At 42.2% G+C, this 23,149-nt stretch overlaps 1 protein-coding gene across 1 annotated transcript in view; it reads left to right on the top strand.

Annotated features, from left to right (window-relative positions):
- Positions 1–23,149, top strand: part of CD109 (CD109 molecule) — a 134,618-nt gene that overhangs the window by 318 nt on the left and 111,151 nt on the right. The window contains exons 2-3 of the mRNA XM_061427218.1: positions 1,198–1,370; positions 21,742–21,770. Of these exons, the coding sequence (XP_061283202.1) occupies positions 1,198–1,370; positions 21,742–21,770 (202 nt within the window). The remainder of the gene's footprint in view (positions 1–1,197; positions 1,371–21,741; positions 21,771–23,149) is intronic.

Raw genomic sequence — 23,149 nt, forward strand, 5'->3', positions numbered from 1 at the left:
CTCCCAGGGACAGTTAACTTTCGCCACCCACGAGGTTGTTCAAGCGTCTCCGGCCAGGACTGCTTTCTGATGACTTTTTATTTTTAGTCCACGCTTCCTCTTGAGTTTGTTTCGACTTTTTGCGCCCCTCGCCCCCCTACAGTAATGTGCCTTCTTTTAAACACATTCGTGCATATTTTTTCTAAACAAGATGTCTCAACTTTAGCAATGATAAGGTGTGGGCGAGGTGGTTAAGTATGGGTTCAGGTGCAGACTTTGTAGGAAGATAACCAGTGAGACACTTAAGTAATGGAATGCACTTCCTTCCCCCTCAGAGGGTTTTGCCCTGGAGCCCTAATCCTTGGTTTGGGCAGAGAAAATGCTGTTTTAGCCATTTTTTGTGCTCTGCTCCACCTGGAAATGTCACCGCCGACAGATAGTTTAATTTCAGATGGTATATTTTAATTAGTGTTGTTGATTAGATGATGTTTTCTTGGGTAGATGCCCAAACATAAAAGTTTGAATAAGAAACAAGCAAAATCCATGTGTGTGTGTCTCTGTGTGTGTGTGTGTGTGTGTTTAAACCAAGAAAAAAAAAATTACCCTGGGATGATGTCTTGTATAAAGAAGTTTAGAGGCTTGTACTTTGCCAATAACTTCTGCTGTCTCAGTGTAAGCTATCCTGTGCTATTTGTGGTTTATAAAATGGAAATACTAACACAGGCCATCCTCTAGCAGTGCATACATTACTGCATTAAAATTGATTTATGGGAATGTACAACATGATAAATATAATTAACACTGCTGTATGTTATAAATGAACGTTATGAAGAGAGTAAATCTTTAGAGTTCTGATCACAAGGAAGAAATAAGTATTTTCTCTATTTTAATTTCGTTCCTATGTGAGATGATGAATGTTCACTAAATTTATTGTGATAATCATCTTATAACATGTGTAAGTCAAATCATTATCTGTACATTTTAAACTTGTACAATGCTGTATGACAGGACAAAAATTGATTTAGGGGAATGATTTTCTTTCAACAGCCTTTCAATGCAGTTGATAAATGGAGCAGTGGGGCCACATTCATTGAAACAGTTACAGTTGACACTGTATAGGGAATCTATCTCACCATCTGTGAAATTTGAGAATCTCAAAAGAATGAAGATGTAAGGATAAGCAACTTCATTTTTCTCTTGTTGTTGGGAACTCTTTAGGCCCAGGTTTCTGGTGACAGTCCCTGGGATCATCAGGCCAGGTGGAAATGTGACCATTGGGGTGGAGCTTCTGGAACACAGCCCCTCACAGGTCACCGTGAAGGCGGAACTGAGGAAGATGGCAGCGAACCGCACGGTCTCTGTCCTGGAAGCAGAAGGAGTCTTTGAAAAAGGTAAGATACACAGCAGAGCTCCTTCTGCGATAATTGTTCAGTTGCTCGGTGATGTCCGACTCTTTGCGACCCCATGGACTGCAGCACGCCGGGCTTCCCTGCCCTTCACTACTTCCAGAGTTTGCTCAAACCCATGTCCATTGAGTCAGTGATGCCATCCGACCATCTCACCCTCTGTCATCCCCTTCTCCTGCCTTCAGTCTTTCCCAGCATTAGGGTCTTTTCCATTGAGTCGGCTCTCCGCATCAGGTGGCCAAAGTATTGGAGCTTCAGCTTCAGCAGCAGTCCTTCCAATGAGTATCAGGGTTGATTTCCTTTAGGATTGACTGGTTTGATCTCCTTGCTGTCAAAGGGACTCTCAAGAGTCTTCTCCAGCACCACAGTTCAAAGCATCAATTCTTTGACATTTGGCATTCTTTATGGTCCAAATCTCACATCTGTACATCTGCATTAATAATTGGAGTGTGCTAATAAAGCCATGTGCTTTATTAGCACATGGTAGGGTCATGGTAGGGTCATGAAGAAGCCACACATTTTCAGTGGCTTACACAATACACTTTTGTTTTTGACTCATGTAGAGTCCAAAGTGATGTTCCTGGGATGCTCTTCTAGGGGGAGGTTCTGAGGCCCAGGTTGCTTTCTCTTTGTGGCTCTGTCATCATCAGTATGTGGCTTCCAAGTCTGCAGGGCAGGAACGTGGAGTTCTTCTTGTGGGAGGTCCTTGTGGGCCAGGCCTGGACATGGCTCATATCACCCCTCCTCTCATGACCACGCTGAGCTTCACAGGAGTCTGGGGGTGTAGGTGTGCCTAGAAGAGGGAAAGGGCATAGTTAAAAGCCTGACACAAGACCATATTTGTATATGGTTTATATAAACCATGTGTAACCATATGTCTTTATTGGGTGCAGAGGATTTTACTAAGTAGGCCCATGGGAAGTAAAAGAAGAACTGTAGTTAAAATCTAGTTTTATAGAATATGTTTTAATTTTTTAGGTGACAAGAAAAAAAATAATGTAAACGTGGGAGCCATTTGTAAAAGAACCCACATCTCTTATTTTAAATTTTGGGTCTAACTAGGCCCAGGATTAAATTGGGTCAATGAATATCTTCTTTTTCAATACTAAGGGCAAAATAATTTTGAGGGGTAAATAGTTGAATATATAAACTCGTTTTTTCACAATGAAACGAACACTTAATTTTTTCTAATTGAAAGAATAATATATACTCAGTGCTGGTAACCTGGAAAACACTGTAAGTAAAGAAAATCAAAGTCACCTGAAATCCTACCACCCACCTATAAACACTATTAACTAGAAGCATGATTACAGGTTTAGTCATAGACCAGAAACTGAGGCATAAATTCCTATAATGTTGAGAGTTATCTTTTAGGAGAATAATTTAAGGGCACAGAATGAAGGGTGAATGAAATTCCACAGTAGCTCATTATATAAATGTTTACCCTTTACCAGCATAGGGAAATTAATACCATCATGAAATAAGATAAAATCAAAGTTTATCTGCATTTGAGATTCTTTCTGCATTGGGAACTTGACTGACTGGGTAGGTAAATTTGGAGCTGGAAGAGGTGATGCGTGCAGGGGCCAGGCCACTTTATGTTGTAGTGGGAAAGACAGAAAAGTGGGAGGCCTTGTCCCTGGAGAGGAAATGTTAGTGCTTAAGATCCGAGATTGAGTCTTAGTACTAGCTGTGTGATCTTAGGTAGGTTACTTAAATGCTCTGAGCCTCAGTGTCCTCATGTATAAGATGGGGATAGTGTAAAGTTAAAATCAGTATCTAGTACCTGTTAGACACTCAGTAAACAAGATCTGTGAATATTGTGAGTAGAAATACTATTGAAGAAGAAGATGCCGGAAGCATCATTTCCTATTTACCTGGGGGCCAATCTCTACTTTCATTACTGAACTGTTTATTCTGAAAATGGATGAAATCGTGGCCTTAGGATAATGGCTAAAGAAAATACTGAAATGCCAAGTCACAGCGGACAACACAAGGCTAAAGAGGGGTGGACGGCACAATCCTGGGAGCTTAATGGATGTTTGAAAAAGAAAGAGAGAAAATGCACTACTTTCAGGGGCTGTTTCATTGAAAATACCATTGCAAGCATGCTCCCTCTTTCAAAGGAGAATGTTAACTTTGTTATCAGGGGTTGTGAGTCATTGCTCTCAGAACAGATGCTTCCTGTAAGGTTAGGACTTAAGGATCAAGACATGTCTCCCTTTCTGTCTTCACATCCTTTGCTTGATCTGAGTTTTCCAGTTGTAACAATATGTAGATCAAGAAGGACTTTCTAAATTAATGGGGCCTGGATCTTCCTAGGATTCATTTTATTTCTTGCCATCTAAACACAAGCAATTAAATACATTTTAGGTCTGATTATTTCATCATTTTCTCATGGAGGCCTCCACGAGGTTACTGCCAAGAAACGACTGAGCTTCCCTGGTGGTTCAGATGGTAAAGAACCTACCTACAATGCAGGAGACCCGCGTTTGATCCTTGAGTTGGAAAGATAACCTTGGAGAAGGGAATGGCTACCGTCTCCAGCATTCTTGCCTGGAGAATCCCATGGACAGAGGAGCCTGGCGGGTTGCAGTCCCCTTGGGGTCACAAAGAGTTGGACACGACTGAGTGACTAACACTTTCACTTTCACCTTCTAGCAGAGATGGGTAAGGAGGGGGACTGTTTCTGAGTGGCTGTTTCTAGCAGCTGGGCTGTTTTTTGGGTAGGGCAGTGTTTCACCATAACCAGAACGCATTTGAATTGCAGCATGGACCTTAATGGGCTTCCCAGCTGGCGCTAGTGGTAAAGAACCCGCCTGCCCATGCGGAAGATGTAAAGAGATACCGGTTGGATCCCTGGGTTGGGAGGATCCCCTGGAGGAGGAGGACGTGGCAACCCACTCCAGTATTCTTGCCTGGAGAATTCCATGGACAGAGGAGCCTGGCGGGCTACAGTCCATGGGGTCACAAAGAGTCGGACACAACTGAGTGACTAAGCACAGCACAAACCTTAATAAAATCAAAAAGTATGGCTTGTTCTCAAGGAAAAGCCCATTTAATTGTTTGGTAGATATGGGGAGAATTTTGTTTACATTTCCATCCTTGAGGCCAGTAGCATGGACTACATTACAGTTAGTTTATTCATTTGTAAATATATCAATTCTATATTTATAGGGGATCAATTATTTTTATGTATTTATTTTTTGGTGAACAATAGCCCTTGAGAAAAAAGTGTTTCTAATAAACTTTGAGGAGTTCTAAGAGTACAGACATGGAAGTGTACTTGTTATTACCACCACCAGCAGTATCATCACCACCATCATCATCATCATTTCTATGGTGAATAGTATAAAACAACTAGTTGAGAAAATATAATTGATAAAATTCAGTGGGAAGTGGTTACCAGAGGAGAGAAGATGGAGCAGCTATGGAGATTTGAAATCAAATCAGACTATCTGTTGGTTGGAGAGCGAGTCTGTCCCCTTATTTCTTACCTTCCGGCCTTTTACCTCTTCCTTAATTGTGTCATTGCCTGGGAGTTCCACACCAAATTAAGAAAAAAAATGTTAAGAACATTTGAATTCACAGGTCATAAGTGAGAACCAGCTCTTAAAGCATGTAAAGTAATTGAATTATTTTTGATGTCCTTAAAACCGTAATTTCTGTTTTATTTCCCATTCTCTTTTTACAGTTTGAAATGTTCATTTGTAAACGTTCATTGTTTTTCCTGAATGAGATTTACCTCAAATAATGAAGAATATACCCTTTTCCTCCACTAATGAATTAATTGTCACTGGTTTCATATACCCCTGATAAAAGATTTAAAAAAAAAACCTAAGGAATCTCCATACTGTTTTCCATTAGTGGCTGCTCCAATTAACATTCCCACCAGCAGTGTAGGAGAGCTCTGTTTTCTCCACACCATCTCCAGCATTTATTGTCTGTAGACTTTTTAATAGCACAGGGAACTCTGCTCAATATTCTGCAATAACCTAAATGGGAAAAGAATTTGAAAAAGAATAGATACCTGTATATGTATAACCAAATCACTTTGCTATACATCTGAAACTAACACAACATTGTTTATAAATGATATTTCAATATGAAATAAAATTCAAAATAAATTAATAAAATTTATTTTCTGTCCCTCTTCCCCCCAAAAAAGAGGAAAGGAAAAAAAAAAAAAACTACTAAGCAGAAAATCTTGACTGTTAACTTGAGTGGTCAGGAGGGCATCTCCTGGCCTGGAGGCACTGCTTATTTAATTACGACACCGAGCCTGCTTCCATCTTCCCACGGAAGGGTTCGGGTGAGGTGGACTCTGTGCGTATGTCTGTATCCTTTAATAACTTGCCTTTTCTTCTTGCCCTAAAATCTTGGAGAGTTAATGGGATGTTTATCTCCTATTTTTTAAGGATGAAACATCTTTCTTTGTCTTCTCCTATCAACTATGGGCTTTTTTGTTTTCTATCTCGATCCACGGGGATGGAAAATCAATATTTTAAAATTTGAGATGTTAGCTGGAGAACTTAAAAAATCATTCAATTCAGTTTGGATGGCTTTCTGGTGGAAACAAAGCTCCCGAACATACATTTCATGGCTCGTAGATCACAATCAGTGCCATGGTTTTTATGAGCATAGATGAATTAGTGTGCTATGTGGGCAGGTCTCCTAGGGAAGGTTTTCACAGGCAGTGTGCCAGTAGAGCTCAGTTTGAACTTGTAGCGACATGAGAATTATTTTTAAAGGGTGTGGGTTCTTCATTCACATGTCTTTGGTATTGTGTGTAATGTGTATACACAGTTCGGGACCAGAATGTGGTCACAATGAGCTTGAGCTCTGCAGCCAGGCTACCTGATGCCCTCTCGTTGGTGACTGTGTGTCTGTGGGCTGTCACCTTTTCACTGGGCTTCGGTTTTATCATCTGAAGAGCAGTGGTTTCTGCTTTGTACAGTTACCCAGTTATTATGAGGATGAAATGAGGTAAACATGTTTAGAGCACTTAAACGCAGAGGACCTATTCAAGGAGCTGGTGGTACCTACTGTTATTGGAAGATGATGGCAGCAGTCATGTCAGAGGCAATTCTTGGTCATGTGTTGGGACGATCTTGAACTGGGAACACTCTATAAAAGACACTCACTAGGAGGGGGTGGGAAGGGATGTAACATATTAAGTACTGAGTTTCCTTATAGTGTGGAGATTAATGCACAATCTTAACTTCAATAACCCTAGGAGGAAGGCACTATTATCTTCATTTTAGAGATGAGAAGTCTGAGGCTGAGAGAGAATAATTTTCCTGGATTAACACAGTAAATGGTATATATCGCCTGAATGTGAAGTTGGTTCTGATGGTTCTGTTGGTTCTGAATCTGAAGGTTTTCCACCGCCTGGAAGAACATGGAATAATTTTTGCTTGTTCCAGTTTGGAATATTGACGCAATGTGGTATCAGTCTTCTGTGAAAAGGATTTTTCTTGTTTGCTTGTGGTAGTTCAGAGTTGGATCTCATGAAATCTAATCTGGATCTAAGAGTTGCAAGCTGCAGTGCCAGCTCTCCTCCCGATTTAGTCTGAGCTTCGTAGAATTTGGGGGAGATGAGCCAAGTCAATCTCCTAGTTCATGGCTGAGGAGACTGAGGGGTGGTGTCTGGTGACTTGCCCAAGGTGAAATGCCCGTTGGTGGCAGAAACTGGAAACAGATCACAGACCCCCAAATTTACAATCCAGTGCTTTTTCCATTATACTCTAGGAAACTCTCCTGACATAGGGAACCGTGTGTGACTTAGGATATATTTGCAAATGTTGCTTTATCTGATACAAACAAAATATGGCTAACTAAGAAGTTGAAAATTGCTTGCCTGCATTTTTGCGCTAGTTTCTTATTTCAGCTGAAGGTGGAGTTGCTCTTTATGGACTAATGGTTCTGCGTGGGTTGGGGGCCAGGCTAGTTTTAGAAATTCTATTGCTGTGATTCTCAAAATGTGAGTCATACTTATTCAAATGTAGATTCATGGTCATCTTCTCAAGACATGGGTAGTGTCTGGGAATCTAAACTTTATTTTGAGCAACCACCACAAGTGAGTCTCAGCTGTGCTAAAATGAGAACAACTGCACTTCAGTTAAAACGGTTCTCATGGATTGTTACCAACCAAGTATTGGAAAGCCTGAGAGTGAGAGGCAAGCCTTTGCAAGTCTGTGATGATTCACGGCAGCTGAAGGCCCCGCCCAGATTTCCCTGTTTGCCTTTCAGGCGGCCTCCAGCCCTCAACCTTGGTGTTAATTTGATGCAATGGAGAAACATGTCTTGGCATGTCTTGGCATTTGATTATGAAGCAGTGATGGAGTGAAGTTGAAAGTGAACAGACTGATTCTTTAAACTCCAAGTTAAACACGTTCTACTCTTCTTCTGACACAGAATGAGTCACTGAAGGCTTGTGGTGGAAACAGAAATCAGATCCTCTAAGAATTTGGGCGGGGTTGCTGTTTGATCCATTATGCTGTTAAGAAGACTTTACAATGTTGGAACTCCTTGTTTTCCTAGTAATATTTCCCGCTGCTAATTTATTATTTATTGCATGGGAGACCTGGGTTCGATCTCTGGATTTGGAAGATCCCCTGGAGAAGGAAATGGTAACAAACTCCAGTTTTCTTGCATGGAGAATTCCATGGACAGAAGAGCCTGCTAGCCTACAGTTCATGGGGTCGCAAAGAGTTGGACACGACAGAGTGACTAACACATGGATTATTTGCTGTATGTGAAACATGAATGAATGGGGCGGGCAGGGCAGAAGGAAGGAAGTTTCAGAGGTGGCAGAAGGAAAAGTATAATATTAAAAGTGCAGAGGCTGAGTTTTTATTTCTTGTTTGTTTAGAAAGTTCAGTGTGGTTGGTAAGTAGTGCTTCTTGTGTGTGACCCTCTGCCTGGTTCTGTTACATTTTACATGCAGAACTATACAGATGTCCATTCATGAGCATTCCACCTCTGCTGATATATTTGGCATTTTGTGGGAACAGTTAGTTCACAGATGAGAGAAGGGAAGGGTGTGCCAGAGGAAAGCACCCGGGGCTGGGAGGGGCAGAACTGAGGAGACAGAGCTGTGTGTGTATGTTTTCTGAAAAGATGTTACTCTCTGCATTAGATGAGTGTGGGGAAACACCCTGGCGGAGAGGCCCAGCAGATAGTTTTGAAATTGTAACCAGGGAGAGAGTTGAAGGCATTGTTTTCATAGAGGCAGACCATATTCCAAGTGTTAGGTGGGAAGGCGTGGCATGCCCAAGAGATAACGCTTATGGAAAGAACCAGCCTGATGAATGGAGCTTGGGAGGCGGAAGAGAAGTCAGTGAAATGGCTGGACAGTGAGCAGCCAAGACAGGGATGGGTTGGAGATGCTGAGATGTCTCAGATGACAAGGGAAGAAACAGTACCGAGAAGGAAGTTTTTATTAACTTCCTTTTATTAACTGTGAAGTGTCCTAAAGAGTCAGGGAAGAAAAGGACAGAAGGGCATTGGTGAGCCTCCAGTGAATGAATGCTTCTAAGTTGATTGTTGGAGCAAAAGCAAGTTTTTAGTAATAAATGGGTGGTGGGGAAATATAATCAGAAAATGTAGAACCACTCTTCTTTTAAAAAAAGTGATTGCAGTAGTCTCCTTGATTGTTTTCCCCCGCTCCCTGCCGCCCCCACTGATGCCTCTATGGGGCTTCCAAGGTGGCTCAGTGGTAAAGAATTCGCCTGCCAATGCAGGAGACTCAGGAGACTTGGGTTCGATCCCTGGGTTGGGAAGCAGAAAGTGGCAACCTGCTCCAGTGTTCTCGCCTGGAAAATTCCTTGAACAGAGGAACCTGGTGGGCTTACAGTCCGGTGGGGGGGGCGGTCACAGAGTCAGACATGACTGAGCATACATGCGTGCACCCACACACATCACTCTATAGTCTGTTCTCAATCCAGTGGCCAGCAAGCACGCTAGATTTTGTTACTCCCCATCTCAGCATTAGCATACATCTAGCCTCCCCATCGCCTGCAAACCCTACACGATCTGTCTGATCTCACTTCGCACACCCCCCACCTCACTCTGCAGCCTCTCAGGCCTTCATGCAAGTCCTGCAACACAGCAAGAGTGCCCCCACCTCAGGGCCTCGCACTTCCTCGTCTCTCTCCCTGTGATGCAGTCTGCCAGATGTCTTCATGACTCAGCTGCCTCAGGTTTTGATTCAAATATCACCTTTGTAGTACACCACTGTGAAGACCAAATGTCACTCTGTAGTGAAAGGAGAGAGGTGGATCGTCTCTTTAAAGACACAGTAGAGGTGCTTCCCTGGTTGTCCAGTGGTTAAGAATCCACCTTGCAGTGCAGGGGACACTGGGTTGATCCCTGGTCTGGGAAGATCCCACATGAAAAGTGAAAGTGAAAATCGCACAGTGGTGTCCGACTCTTTGTGATCTCATGGGACTGTAGCCTGCCCAGCTCCTCTGTCCATGGAATTCTCCAAGCAAGAGTACTGGAGTGGGTTGCCATTTCCTTCTCCAGGGGAATCTTCCCGACCCGGGGATCGAACCCAGGTCTCCTGCAATGCAGGCAGATTCCTTACCAACTGAGCCACCAGGAAAACCCTAGTGCAAGTGAGCCCGTGTGCCACAGCTGCTGAGGCCTTCGAGCCCTGGAGTCCATGCTCTGTAACAGGGAACCCCTAGCACCACAGCTAGAGGCAACCTGCGCTCAGCCTCAGAGACCTAGCACAGCCAAAATAAATAAATACATAAATACTAAAAAGACCCCCCACAGTACTGAGGTAAAGGCCAGGGGTAGATAATTTAGCGTGAGAAGTGGGCTCATGGTCAGGAGCACGGGTGAGTGGATTATGGTTAAAAGCGTGCTTTTCCCTTTGATATAAGAAAGAAACGAAAGAGAGAAATGTTTTGAAGTGTCAGCTTGAGATGAATAAAACTGAAATATGGTTTTAGAAAACCTTGCCATCAGTTCAGTTCAGTTCAGTCGCTCAGTTGTGTCCAACTCTTTGCGACCCCATGAATCGCAGCACGCCAGGCCTCCCTGTCCATCACCAACTCCCGGAGTTCACTCAGACTCATGTCCATAGAGTCAGTGATGCCATCCAGCCATCTCATCCTCTGTTGTCCCCTTCTCCTCCTGGCCCCAATCCCAATGAGTCAACTCTTCACATGAGGTGGCCAAAGTACTGGAGTTTCAGCTTTAGCATCATTCCTTCCAAAGAAATCCCATGGCTGATCTCCTTCAGAATGGACTACCTTGCCACAGTTACCTCTAAATTGTGCAGATCCATCATCTCTTTGTAGAAAGTGGGGATAAACATTAAAAGTAAAAGCTCCCTGAGGAGAGAAACACAGAACTGGAGGTATTCCCTAGTGCTGCCCTAACCTGGGTCCCTGCTGGACTGTGAGCTAGTGAGATGCAAGAAGGGTGAATACCAGTACTGGCCTCAGGGGAGGGTGCACAGGAGAACAGAGAAGAGAGGGGAGCTGTTTGTGTGGAAGTATGCCTCACTTGGGGCTTCCCAGGTGATGCTAGAGGTGAAGGACCCACCTGCCAATGCAGGAGACATGGGTTCACTCCCTAGGTCGGGAAGATCCCCTGGAGGAGGGCATGGCAACCCACTCCAGTATTCTTACCTGGAGAATCCCATGGGCCGGGGAGCCTGGCGGGCTACAGTCCATAGGGTCGCAAAGAGTCGGACACGACTGAAGCAACTTAGCACACACACACATGCCTTGTTTGAAGCTTGAGGGGATGGGGTAGGGCATTTTGCTTTCACTGTGGTTGTAAGTGTGAGAAGAAGTGGACTCGTGGCTCCTCACGTCCTGATCTGGGCTAAGAGGACCTCATACCAAAGGTGCAGTGATGGAACTGGAAGAGAGGAGATGATAGTGGGTCCTTGACCTGCCGTGTCTCTTCTGCCCTCATTCCCCTTAGGAGAATCCATGAGTTGGCTCGCTTCCTTTGCAAGAATGGGATCGAAGAAACTGATCAAAAAGGATTTGGTGGAGGTGGAGGAGTAGGGAGCTGGTGGGCAGGTCTGTGGGTCTTTATTTCTGAAGAAATGATTCATGAGTTGAAATCTGAAAACCAGAGAGGTTAAGTGCTTGGAAACAAACAATGAGGGAAGTGTTTTAAGAGCGCCTGGTAGCTTCTTTTGGCAGGATGATGTTAGGAGTTTATGAAAACGTAACAGGGAGAAATCGTTTAGTATGATTAATTTAACATTTGCTGAAATAATGTTTTAAATCTCCTCAGGAATATAGTTAAGACAGGGCATTTACTATTTTGCGAACTCCATTCATTCATTAGGCACCAAATTGTGTATGGCAGAAAATTGATGGCATAATGTTTGGTCATGCACGAAGTTCCTGTTCTCTCAGGCTCCTCACAGGGAAGCAAGGTGGGTTTCATGTCTCGTGCCAACTCAGGTTGGTGGTAGAGCCTGCTGGGAGTGCCGCCACGCTGCTGTTTTCAGATAAAGTGTGCGTTTGCTGAAGTAGAGACCAGGTGGGTTAGCTGGGTCCACCATGCAAGGGAACCAGGAATGTGGTGTGAATGTTGCAAATGAGCCTGTTGGTTTGAAGATGGATGGTCACCTGGAGGGCTACATAGGGACTCGATCCGAAAACACATGGATAAGAGAAAATATGGAAGAGTGGGTGTGTCAAGACACTAACTTGAGAGCGCAGTAAGCTACAGAGGCATGACAGGGAAGGAGTATGAGGCTTTTTGGACTGATATTTTAGAAGAACTAGCTGGGGCTGTTCTATACAGTTTGGGAGATACGGTGGGTCCGAATGGGGACTCCTTAGACACATTGCACTTCCCTGATAGCTCAGTTGGTAAAGAATCCGCCTGCAGTGTGGGAGACCTGGGTTCAGTGCCTGGGTTGGGAAAATCCCCTGGAGAAGGGAAAGGCTACTGACTCCAGTATAACGGCCTGGAGAATTCCATGGACTGTATAATCCATGAGGTCGCAAAGAGTTGGACATGACTGAGCGACTTTCACTTTTTCACTAGACACATTGGAACTGGGCCCTTACACTGCTACTTACTACCTCTGTGGCCTTGGGAAGGTCATTCATCTCATCTAGTCTCAGCTTCTTCATCTCATAAAGGCAACAGTAATGGTACCTACCTCAAACTCTGTTGTGAGGATTAAAGGAGACGATGCCTTAGACAATGCCCTGTCCATTTTGGTAGCCACTAGCCACATGTGGTTTTTGAGCTTGAAATGTGACTCATGCATATAAAGATGAGCTGTGAGTATAAAATACACACTGGATTTTGAATACTTTTAGTGCCAAGCTACTGCTGCTAAGTCGCTTCAGTCGTGTCTGACTCTGTGCAGCCTCATAGACGGCAGCCCACCAGGCTCCCCTGTCCCTGGGATTCTCCAGGCAAGAACACTGGAGTGGGTTGCCATTTCCTTCTCCAATGCAGGAAAGTGAAAAGTGAAAGTGAAGTCGCTCAGTCGTGTCCGACTCCTTGCGACCCCATGGACTGCAGCCTACCAGACTCCTCTGCCCATGGGATTTTCCAGGCAGGAGTACTAGAGTGGGGTGCCATTGCCTTCTCCGTTTAGTGCCAAAAAGTGTAGCAAAACTCAATAATTTGTTTTGGCAATGGTGGGATAATAATTATTTCAATAATTTGGTGGGAATGTAAATTGTTAACAGCCACTATTGAAGACGGTATGGAGATTCCTTAAAAAACTATGAATAAAACCACCATATAACCCAGTAGTCCCTCTCCGAGGCATATACCCTGAGGAAACCAAAATTGAAAGAGACACATGTATCCCATTGTTCATCATAGCACTATTTACAATAGCTAGAACATGGAAGCAACCTAGATGTCCATCAATGAATGAATGAATAAAGAAGTTATTGTACATATGCACAATGGAATATTACTCAGCCATAAAAAGGAATGCATTTGAGTCAGTTCTGGTGAGGTGGATGAACCTAGAACCTATTATACAGAGTGAAGTGAGTCAGAAAGAGAAAGATAAGTATCGTATTCTAATGCACATATACAGAATCTAGAAAAATGGTACTGAAGAATTTATTTATAGGACAGCAGTGGAGAAACAGACAGAGAATAAACTTACGGACATAGGGGGAGGGGAGGAGAGGGTGAGATGTATGGAAAGAGTAACCTGGAAACTTACATTACCATATGTAAAATAGATAGCCAATGGGAATTTGCTGTATGGCTCAGGAAACTCAACAGGGGCTCTGTGTCAACCTAGAGGGGTGGGATGGCAAGGGAGATGGGAGAGAGGTTCAAAAGGGAGGAGATATATGTATACCTATGGCTGAGTCATATTGAGGTTTGACAGAAAACAACAAAATTCTGTAAAGCAGTTATCCTTCAATAAAAAAATGAATTAAAAAAACTCATTTTTTAAATGTTGATTACACATTTATTGGTAATATTTTGGTTATATGGGCCTTCCCAGTAGCTCACATGGTAAAGAATCTGCCGCACTGTGGGAGACCTGGGTTTGGTCCCTGGGTCAGGAAGATCCACTGGAGAAGGAATGCAATGGAGAAGGCAACCCTCTCCAGTATTCTTGCCTGGAGAAATCCATGGACAGAGGAGCCTGGTGGATTACAGTCCATGGGTCACAAAGAATTGAACATGACCGAGTGAATAAAATGTTATTAAAATTAATTTTACCCTATTCTTTTTCCTTTTTTTGGTTCTTTTCCCTTTTCTGTGGTGTACTGCTTTGGGATGTTCACCGCGGTGCCTGGCACAGAGTAAACACTTGGGAATGTCAGCTTGTACTGAGCATCTCCCAGCAGGCACACTGCCCTGGTGCCTCCCTTGTGAGCTCAAGCCTGTGGCGTGAGGCCAGGTGTGTCTATATTTTTTTTTTGTATTGCCAGGTGTCTCTGTTGATGGCTCTTTGATTCTGACTGGAGTGGGCCTTCAGCCTTACTCCTCACCCCTTGAGGAAGGAGAATATATATCTTCCTAAAAAGAACACCATACTATAGGGGTCGGTAAACTTCTTTTCTATAAAGGGCTGGATGGTCAGCACAGTAGGTTTTGCTGGCCTGTGGTCTTGGTTGCAGCTACTTGGCCATTGTAGTGTGCAAGAAGCCATAGATGGTGTGAAGCAAAGGAGTGTGCTCATGTGCTAACAGAATTATCTGTGGACCCTGAATTTGGAGTTTGTATAATTTCCATGTGTCACTAAACATTGTTCTTTTTAAAAAATTTCCCAGCTATTTAAAATGCAAACTGTTTTTAGTTCATGAACTGTGCAAAAACGGGCATGGGCCAGACTTGGCCTGTGGGCTATAGATTGCTGACCTTGACATGATGAATGGCCTGTATATTTAGCAGCTCAGAGCTTGGCTTAAATGGTTTTTCATTTGTATAGCACCTAACAATTAGTTTATATTGTACCATTTTATTTATTTTATTTTTAGTGGGCTTTCATTTGACCTATTTTACACTTCATCAGTCTAAATGGAACAAAACATTGTATATGAAACTCTTATTAAGAAATTTGTAGAGCTTCTGTGGTGGCTCAGTGGTAAAGAATCCACCTGCCGATGCAGGACACACAGGTTCGATCCCTGATCCAGGGAGATCCCACATGCTTTGGGGCAGCTAAGCCTGTGTGCCACGACTATTGTGCCTGTGCTCTAGAGCCAGGAGCCACAGTGACTGAAGCCCTTGTGCCCTAGAGCTGGTTACTTTGCAGAAAGAGAAGCCACTGCAATGAGAAGCCCACGTGCCACAGCTAGAGAAAAGCCTGTGCAGCAGCAAAGCCTCAGTGTGGCCAATAAATAAATAAATAAATAAAATTGTAAAATTCTTTAAAAAGAAACATTTGTAAGCAAGGAGAGGCAGGAGAGAGAAAAAAGTAAAGAAGTATGTAAGGGACCAAAGGACATTTTTTTGTTTTGTTTTGCTCGAAGTACTTTTGTTTTCTGTCTAGAATGAGTTTGTTCACTGAAGAGTTCCTTGGCTTAAAAATGACATTAAATCATGAAGCAGGATCATATTTTAAGGTTTTGCCTTCCATAAATTTGTGGTGGAAACCCCATTTACCACTTTGTCCCTTTGTAATCAGAGAAAATGCTGAATAATGAGGGTATTGATGAGAGAATATTTAATTTGGTAAAGAGATCAAATTTTTTAGCTGAAAAGGTGATTTCCTTAAGTTCTTTATTGTATATTACTGAACAGCAGAGAGCTGTCAAAAGTAATTTACCAGTAAACACTAAGTCAGGCACATACATGGTAGAAAACCCTTTTTTTCCTATAGAGAATATTTCTGGACCCGGTTGGATTTCCAATTACACATTCTCCTTTCCTTCAGCGATTTTCTGCAGAGCTGTTTGGTGAGCACAGATGTCAGAAGAGGCAGCCTATGGCATAATGGAGTGTGTTTAAAAAGTTAAGGAAAGGTTAGTTTTTGAGTATGCTTATTACACGATTTAAAAATAGCTTTGACTCTATTTGTAAATCAAATGACGGCCAGCTCTCAGGCCTGTGCCAAGTGTGAAGCTTTAAAACAAGGTTTCTTTTGAGTGGTTTTGGTGGCTCTGGGAAGGCCAAAGCACTGGAGGATGTTAAGATCGACTTTCTGTGGTAGTAACACAAAAATGATCTGAGTTTTACAGAGTTATCTGCAATAACATTGAGAAGGGCTTCACAGAACATAATGTATGTTTAGTCAGTGATTAAGAATGACATGCAGCTTTTTGGGAGGTGGTTACTATTTCCTGTGTCTGAGTCTCAGCAAAAGGCCCCAGCAAAAAGGAGAAAAAATTGCTTACAACAATTTGCAGATACCATCTATTTCATCTTCAACCTAGAAGCTCCAGAGAAAGAGATGACTATTTCTCATTGGCACTCCTACCACACTGCTCCGAATTTTATATTTTGCTGCTATAAATTATTGCTAGAATGTTAGGACTTTCAAATAAGACTTACCTAGTGCCTGGGAGATTCCAAGCTGCCCTTGTAAATTTAGAGGGAAGACAGCAAGTTAAAAAAAAATGTCAGGTACTTCAAGTCGACCTTTTAATAAGGACACATGGAACAAGTGAGAGGGCTTTAAGTTGGATCTCTTTGCACATTCTTCAAGCCACTTCCTGAATCCAGCAAGATTTAGGGATAGGCAGACCTCTCTCCTGCACCCCAGCTTTTGGGGGCAGCTGTGTGTTTCTTGAGTCTATGGTGGACATGGTCACCTGTCAGAGCAGTGGGACCTGGGCTTGCAGTCCACCCCTTCTTCCAGTTTCTCTCTGATGAGAAAATCCCTCGAAACTTGGACTCTATGAAGAGCTGCATTAAAATTTGCTGTGTGACTCAGGGAACTCAAACAGGGGCTCTGTATCAACCTAGAGGGGTGGGATGGGAAGGGAGGTTCAAGAGGCAGGGGGCACATGTATACCTGTGGCTGATTTATATTGATGTTTGACAGGAAACAAAATTCTGTAAAGCAATTATCTTCAATTAAAAAATAAATAAATTTAAAAATTAAGAAAAATTTCTATGAATGGGATTTCCTGCACTTCAAATCTGGGTAGCTGGCTTTGAATTGCTGCAATGCTTGACCTCCTATTAATCAACCTACTGGATTTATTTGGATTGTAGACTCGAAGCTGCTTTTTTATTTTCTCCTTGCTCAGTGTCATGTAGATAAAAATAAATTACTCTCCGTCCCCTGCCCCCAACGCACACGCACACACACGCACACACACAGCCTTTAGTCTTTGTGAGTTTGCCAGTGATGGGAGGTAACTGTCTTGGCAGAAAGGAAGCACATTGTTTCCTCCAGTCATGGGGCTGACAAAACAGGCAACCCTGATGGTTTATCTTAAAGATGTGAAAAATCAGTGACTCTCTATCATCACTCATGCTGGCTTGTTTGGAGAAGAGCTCCTTGCAGTTTAATATTTTTGATTTTATTCCACTGTGGGACACTGTGGTGGGGTGCCGTGGCCTCCCTCCCAGAACTAGCGCATCAGGGATGAAGACTTATTCTCTGAAGTCGCTGGGGGATGTTGCAGCCCACTGCCTTCTGAGCTGACTCCTCGGGGACTGCACCCACTAGGGAGATTTGCCCTGCACCCTCCTTGGGGGAGGCCCAGCTTCCCCGCCAACCCTACTTGGGACAGCTCTCAGGGGTCAGACTGGCTTCTGAGGGCTCCCGATGGGTGTGTCTGGAGCCTGCGTTGCAGCTCCTTCCCTCCTCCTCCCCAGTCCTGCCTCCACAACCCCCTCTTCTCCAGGGCTGGTCCCAGGCGCATGCCTGCTTTTTCATCACCATCTCAGAATTAGCTTCCCAGGGAACCCAACCTTAGACACCTGTGGTTGTTTCCTTTGAAGGTGAGTTTTTCTGATCTTGAAGTTAACTTCAAATGTATCAAGACTGTGTAGTGTGAAGAAGTGATAAAAAGAGCTGAGAAATTGTCCAGTTGGTATCTCCTTTTCAGAAGGTTTTTGTATTACACAAATTGTTTAATGAGCTCCACCACTGGGGCTCCTCTAAGGGCAGGGAGAAACTTCATGGAAGAGTGTCTGGGTTCCCAGTGATGATTAATGTAGAGTCGAGGGGAGCAGGGAGTCCAAGAGATTGTGATTTTGAACCTGTCTGCCTGAGGGAGTAAGGAGCATACACAAAGAGGCTACCCAGGATGTGCAGCTTTTACGTAATCAAAGGTGGGTAGAGTACAAGAACGAAAGTACAACTGCTGGTAGAATTCTAAGGCAGTGGCTTAGAATCTTGGCTCCGTTACTTCTTTTTTATGTGACTCTGGGGAACTCACTTAAGGTCTCTGTGATTCAGGTTCTCATTTGTAAAATAAGGATACTAATACTTACAATTGCTAGAGAATCTTTTTTTATTTCAAATGTGTTCCAGTTATCTATTGCTGTGAATGAACCACTCAACACTTAGGAGCTTCAAACAACCATAGTTTATTATTTCTCACGAGCCTTAGTCCTTCTACATATACACACAAAATTGGTAATTTGTCTTAATCAGTTATTATCATAATTGTTGTGAAATTTTCTAATTCCATGATTCCTTTTACATTTATTAATTGGAATTCTATGGTAAAGAATAACTTTTTCAGAATGTATATGTATAACATAATCTCTTTGCTCTACAGGAGAAATTAACATTGTAAGTCAAATATCCTTCAATAAAATTAACTAAAAATAGTAAAAAAAAAAAAAAGTAACTTTTTCTTCTCCCTCATTTAAATTATATACCAGCATAAATTCATAAGCTGTTATTTTATTCTGTAGGTTATACTCCATTATTTATTTGAATGTTCCAGTTATCTGGCCATTATCATCATCATATTCAATCTGAACATTCACATAATTGAAAAATTATTTTTGCAGATTTCCGATATTATTCCTGACATCATGCATGCCTAGCTTCCCCTATTATCAGTATTGCTCATGAGAATGGTACATTTTTTTCTTACCAAGGATGATCCTGTGTTGTTATTTCATAATCTCCCAAACTTCATAGTTTACATGTTTACATTAAGATTCAGTCTTGGTGTTGTAAATTCTATGGGTTTTGTTGAATGTATAATGACAATTTGTCCATCATTATAATATCATACAGAGTATTTTTACTGCCCTAAAATCCTTTTTTTTTCTGTCAAAGATAAGTTGATTACCTAGAGTAATGAAATTAGAAGCAAAAATAAACAAATGGGACCTAATTAAATTTAAAAGCTTTTGCATAGCAAAGGAAAGAATAAACTAAAGAAAAGACAACCCTCAGAATTGGAGAAAATATTTTAAAATAAACCAACTGACAAGGGATTAATCTTTAAGATATACAAACAGCTCATGCAGCTCAATATCAAAAAAAAAAACAAACAACCCAATCAACAAATGGGCAGAAAATCTAAATAGACATTTCTCCAAAGAGGACATTCAAATGGCCCACAAACAGATGAAAATATATTCAACATCATTAATTATTAGAGAAATGCAAGTCAAAATTACAATGAGGTGTCACTTTACACCAGTCAGAATGGCCATCATCAAAAATCTACAAACAGTAAACGCTAGAGAGGGTGTACTGAAAGGGGAACCCTCCTACACTGTTGGTGGGGATGTCAGTTGGTTACCGCCACTATGGAGAACAGCGTGGAGGTTCCTCAAAAACCTAAAAATAGAGCTACCGTATGATCCAGGCAATCCCACTCCTGAGCATATATCCAGAGAAAACCATAGCTCAGAAAGATATATGCACCCTGAAGTTCATTGCAGCACTATTTACAATAGCTAGGACATGGAAGCAACCTAAGTGTCCATCAGCAGAGGAATGGATAAAGATGCGGTACAGATGTACAATAGAATATTACCGGACTGTAAAAAGGAATGAACTAGTGCCATTGCAGAGATGTGGATGGACCTGGAGAGTGTCATACAGAGTGAAGTAAGTCAGAAAGAGAAAAACAGTTGTCACCTAAAACTGCCTATAGGTGGAATCTAGAAAAATGGTACAGATGAACTTAATTGCAAAGCAGAAATAGAGTCACAGATATAGTGAACAAACTTATGGTTACTCAGGGGAGGGGGAATGATATGAATTGGGAAATTGGGACTGACATATGTACACTACTGTGTATGAAATAGTAACTAATGAGAACCTACTGGGTAGCACAGGAAGCTCTACTCAGTGCTGTGTGTGCGTGCTAAATCCATTCAGTTGTGCTCGACTCTTTGCCATCCTGTGGAATGTAGCCCACCAGACACCTCTGTCCGTGGGATTCTCCAGGCAAGGATACTGGAGTGGGTTGCCTTCCTCCATACTCAGCGCTTTATGGTGGCTTAAATGGGAAGGAAATCTAAAAAAGAGTAGATATATGTATAGGTTTAACTGGTTTGCTTTGCCATACAGCAGAAACGAACACATTGTAGAGCAACTATGCTCCAGTAACAAGTAATAAAAAAAATTGGTTGACTGTTCTCATGGAGTCTATTTCTAGGCTCTCAACTCTGTTCCATTGATCTGTCTATCCTTTTGCTAGTATCACATGGTCTTGATTACTGTAGCTTTATAGTAAGTCTTGAAGTCAGGCAGCATTATTCCTCCATCTTTATTCTTCAGTACGGTTAGCTAGCCTGCGTCTTTTGCTTTTCCATGTAAACTTTAGAGTCAGGTTGTTGATATCCATAAAATCCCTTGCTGGGATTTTGATTAGGACTGCGTTGACTCTAAAGATCGAGTTGGGAAGAACTGATGTGTTGATAATTGAGTTGTTCTATTTATGAACACTGAGCGTCTCTCCATTTATTTAGCTCTTTGATTTCAAAGATTTTTTTAAAAAGTATTTATTTTTAAACTTTGGCTGCATTGGGTCCTAGTTGCAGCATGATGGCTTTCCCTGCAGCATGTGGGGCCTTAGCTCCCGACCAGGGACTGATCCCGCATTCCCTGTGTTGTAAGGCTAATTTGGCCACTGGACTAGCAGGGAAGCTCTGTGGTTGAACCTGGAGAATTAGGTAACATGTCAAGGGTAGGACTAGTGGTCTGATTGCAGAAGCCACCGGCCTGACCCCTGTTGCATGCTATGCCTGTCTGTTCCCACGGGGTAGATGCCCGTGGCCTCCAGGAGGAGAGGGGCTGTGTCTGTCTTATTTACTGGGTTACCCTTAATAAGTGTTTCTTAAATGAATGAAGAAACTGAGGGCCTGTTATCACCTATAAATTCATGTCACTTAAATGGGAACTTTGAATAAGTACTGTTTTATTTTTAACTTGGAACATTTTTCCCTAGCAGTAAATAGATTTGATGAGAAGTTGGCATGAGTTAAATTAGCAGTTTTTGTTCAGTAACTTACATGAAAAAAGTCTGCATCGTTTTAATACTAATGGGTCAGGTAGGAGTCCCAGCTCAACCCTGATGTGACTAATGCCTTCCTTTTTTCTGTCTGTCATGAGTGTATGAGAAATGTTCGTTAGAAATGAACCTCAGCTTCTTTCTGTACACTGTATGAAGTGTCCCTCAAATATTTTTAACTGTAAAACAGCAAGAGAAGCAGCAGCAACACTGACACCAAAAATGAACATGGAAAAGAGAAGCAGAACCTAGGTTTTGGGAAGAGGTTCACCCACTGATAGCCTTTTAACTCTTTGGCACAAGGATATGTATAATCTCTCAGGGGTTCTGGGCTTTAATAAAGTTGTTGTGGCTTGGCTAAATAAATTTGTGATTTAGTAAGTTTATGATACCCTGTATATTTGAAAGAATATTAGGAGAGTCTTAATGAGTTTTATGTGATATCATCATATTCAAATTATGACTGTTTTCTTCCCTGTTTTCCTTTTTAGGCTCTTTCAAGACACTTATTCTTCCATCAGTAAGTATTTATTTTAAAACTTTGGTTTCATAATTATACATCATGTCAGTGAAATGAATTTCTGATTTTGTTGACTTTTCATACTGATTTACATGCCTTGTGAGTTTGGCTGGAGTTCAGTTCCACCTTCAGATTATTTAAGAATAATATTACTCCAGGGAGATTGGTTATTAGCCTCTTCAGACTCATCGTGGAGATTTTCCTTTTGTAAAACAGAGAACTTCCTGAGGGGAGCTGGCCTGGACTATTTGCACAGGGACCTGGGTGGGTTTGGTCCTGCTTCTGCCCTAATGAGCACAACAGTCTTGGGTGTGTCATTATTGCTCCCTCCCAGTTTCTTTGTCCTGGAAAAGGGCAGTGCCTCGCTGAACAGAATTGTTGCTTGAGGCAAAACAAACAAACAAAAATCAGTAATTGATACTGATCCTATCTGGGATTAAAAGTTTGATATTTTGTGTGTCATAATTCTGTATTGCTTTTGCTATTTATTATTGAGTTTTTTGCTATTGAGTTACTTGATTATTGAGTTTTTTGGCACACTCTTAAATTTTACACTTGAGGCAAGTGCCTGGCTCACCTCACTGTGGTCCCAGCCCTGGAGAAGGGGGTAAAAGTGTAGTCTGTTTCATAGAGGCTACCTTGGAGGTGAAATGAGATGTAAACATGCTGTGGCATCTGCTGTAGAAGTGGGAAGAGTTAGCGGATTCATGTTGATGTGTAGCAAAACCAATACAATACTGTGAAGTAATTAATCTCCAGTTAAAATAAATAAATTTATATTTTTTTAAAAAAGAAACCTGGTTATTCAATGTTGCTTAACTAGTCCTGCTTCTCATAGCTTTGATTTGGAAGTCTGTCCTTTATAACTGTTTTCTTTTGGAGCTTCACACATTTAATGTATAGTTAAACACAGCATCCACCAAGAAGACAATTTGGTGTACTTTTCTGGGACTAGATGAGTAATGACTTTGACCTTGACACATTACACACTTATGTAGGGTCAGCATCTCCCGATAAGCCAGGTTCCCCATTACCTCTTGAAGTTTGTTTATTAAGCACATTCAGAAACCACATTCATTTTGAGGGGGAGTTCTTAGTGAATGGGCTTCCCTGGTGGGTCACTGATAAAGAATCTGCCTGCAATGCAGGAGACCTCCGTTCAATCCCTGGGTTGGGAAGATCCCCTGGAGAAGGGAATGGCTACCCACTTCAGTATTCTTGTTTGGAGAATTCCTTGGACAGAGGAGCCTTGTTGGGGTGTGGGGGGAGGGCTACAGTCAGTGGGATCACAAAGAGTTGGGATGCCTGAGTGACTAACACTTTCACACTTTTCACACTCTTAGAGAATACAGTGCTCCCAAACAGTTCTTCCCCCTGGA

Source organism: Bos javanicus, chromosome 9 (genome assembly GCF_032452875.1).
Source record: "Bos javanicus breed banteng chromosome 9, ARS-OSU_banteng_1.0, whole genome shotgun sequence".
Classification (NCBI taxonomy): Eukaryota; Metazoa; Chordata; class Mammalia; order Artiodactyla; family Bovidae; genus Bos; species Bos javanicus.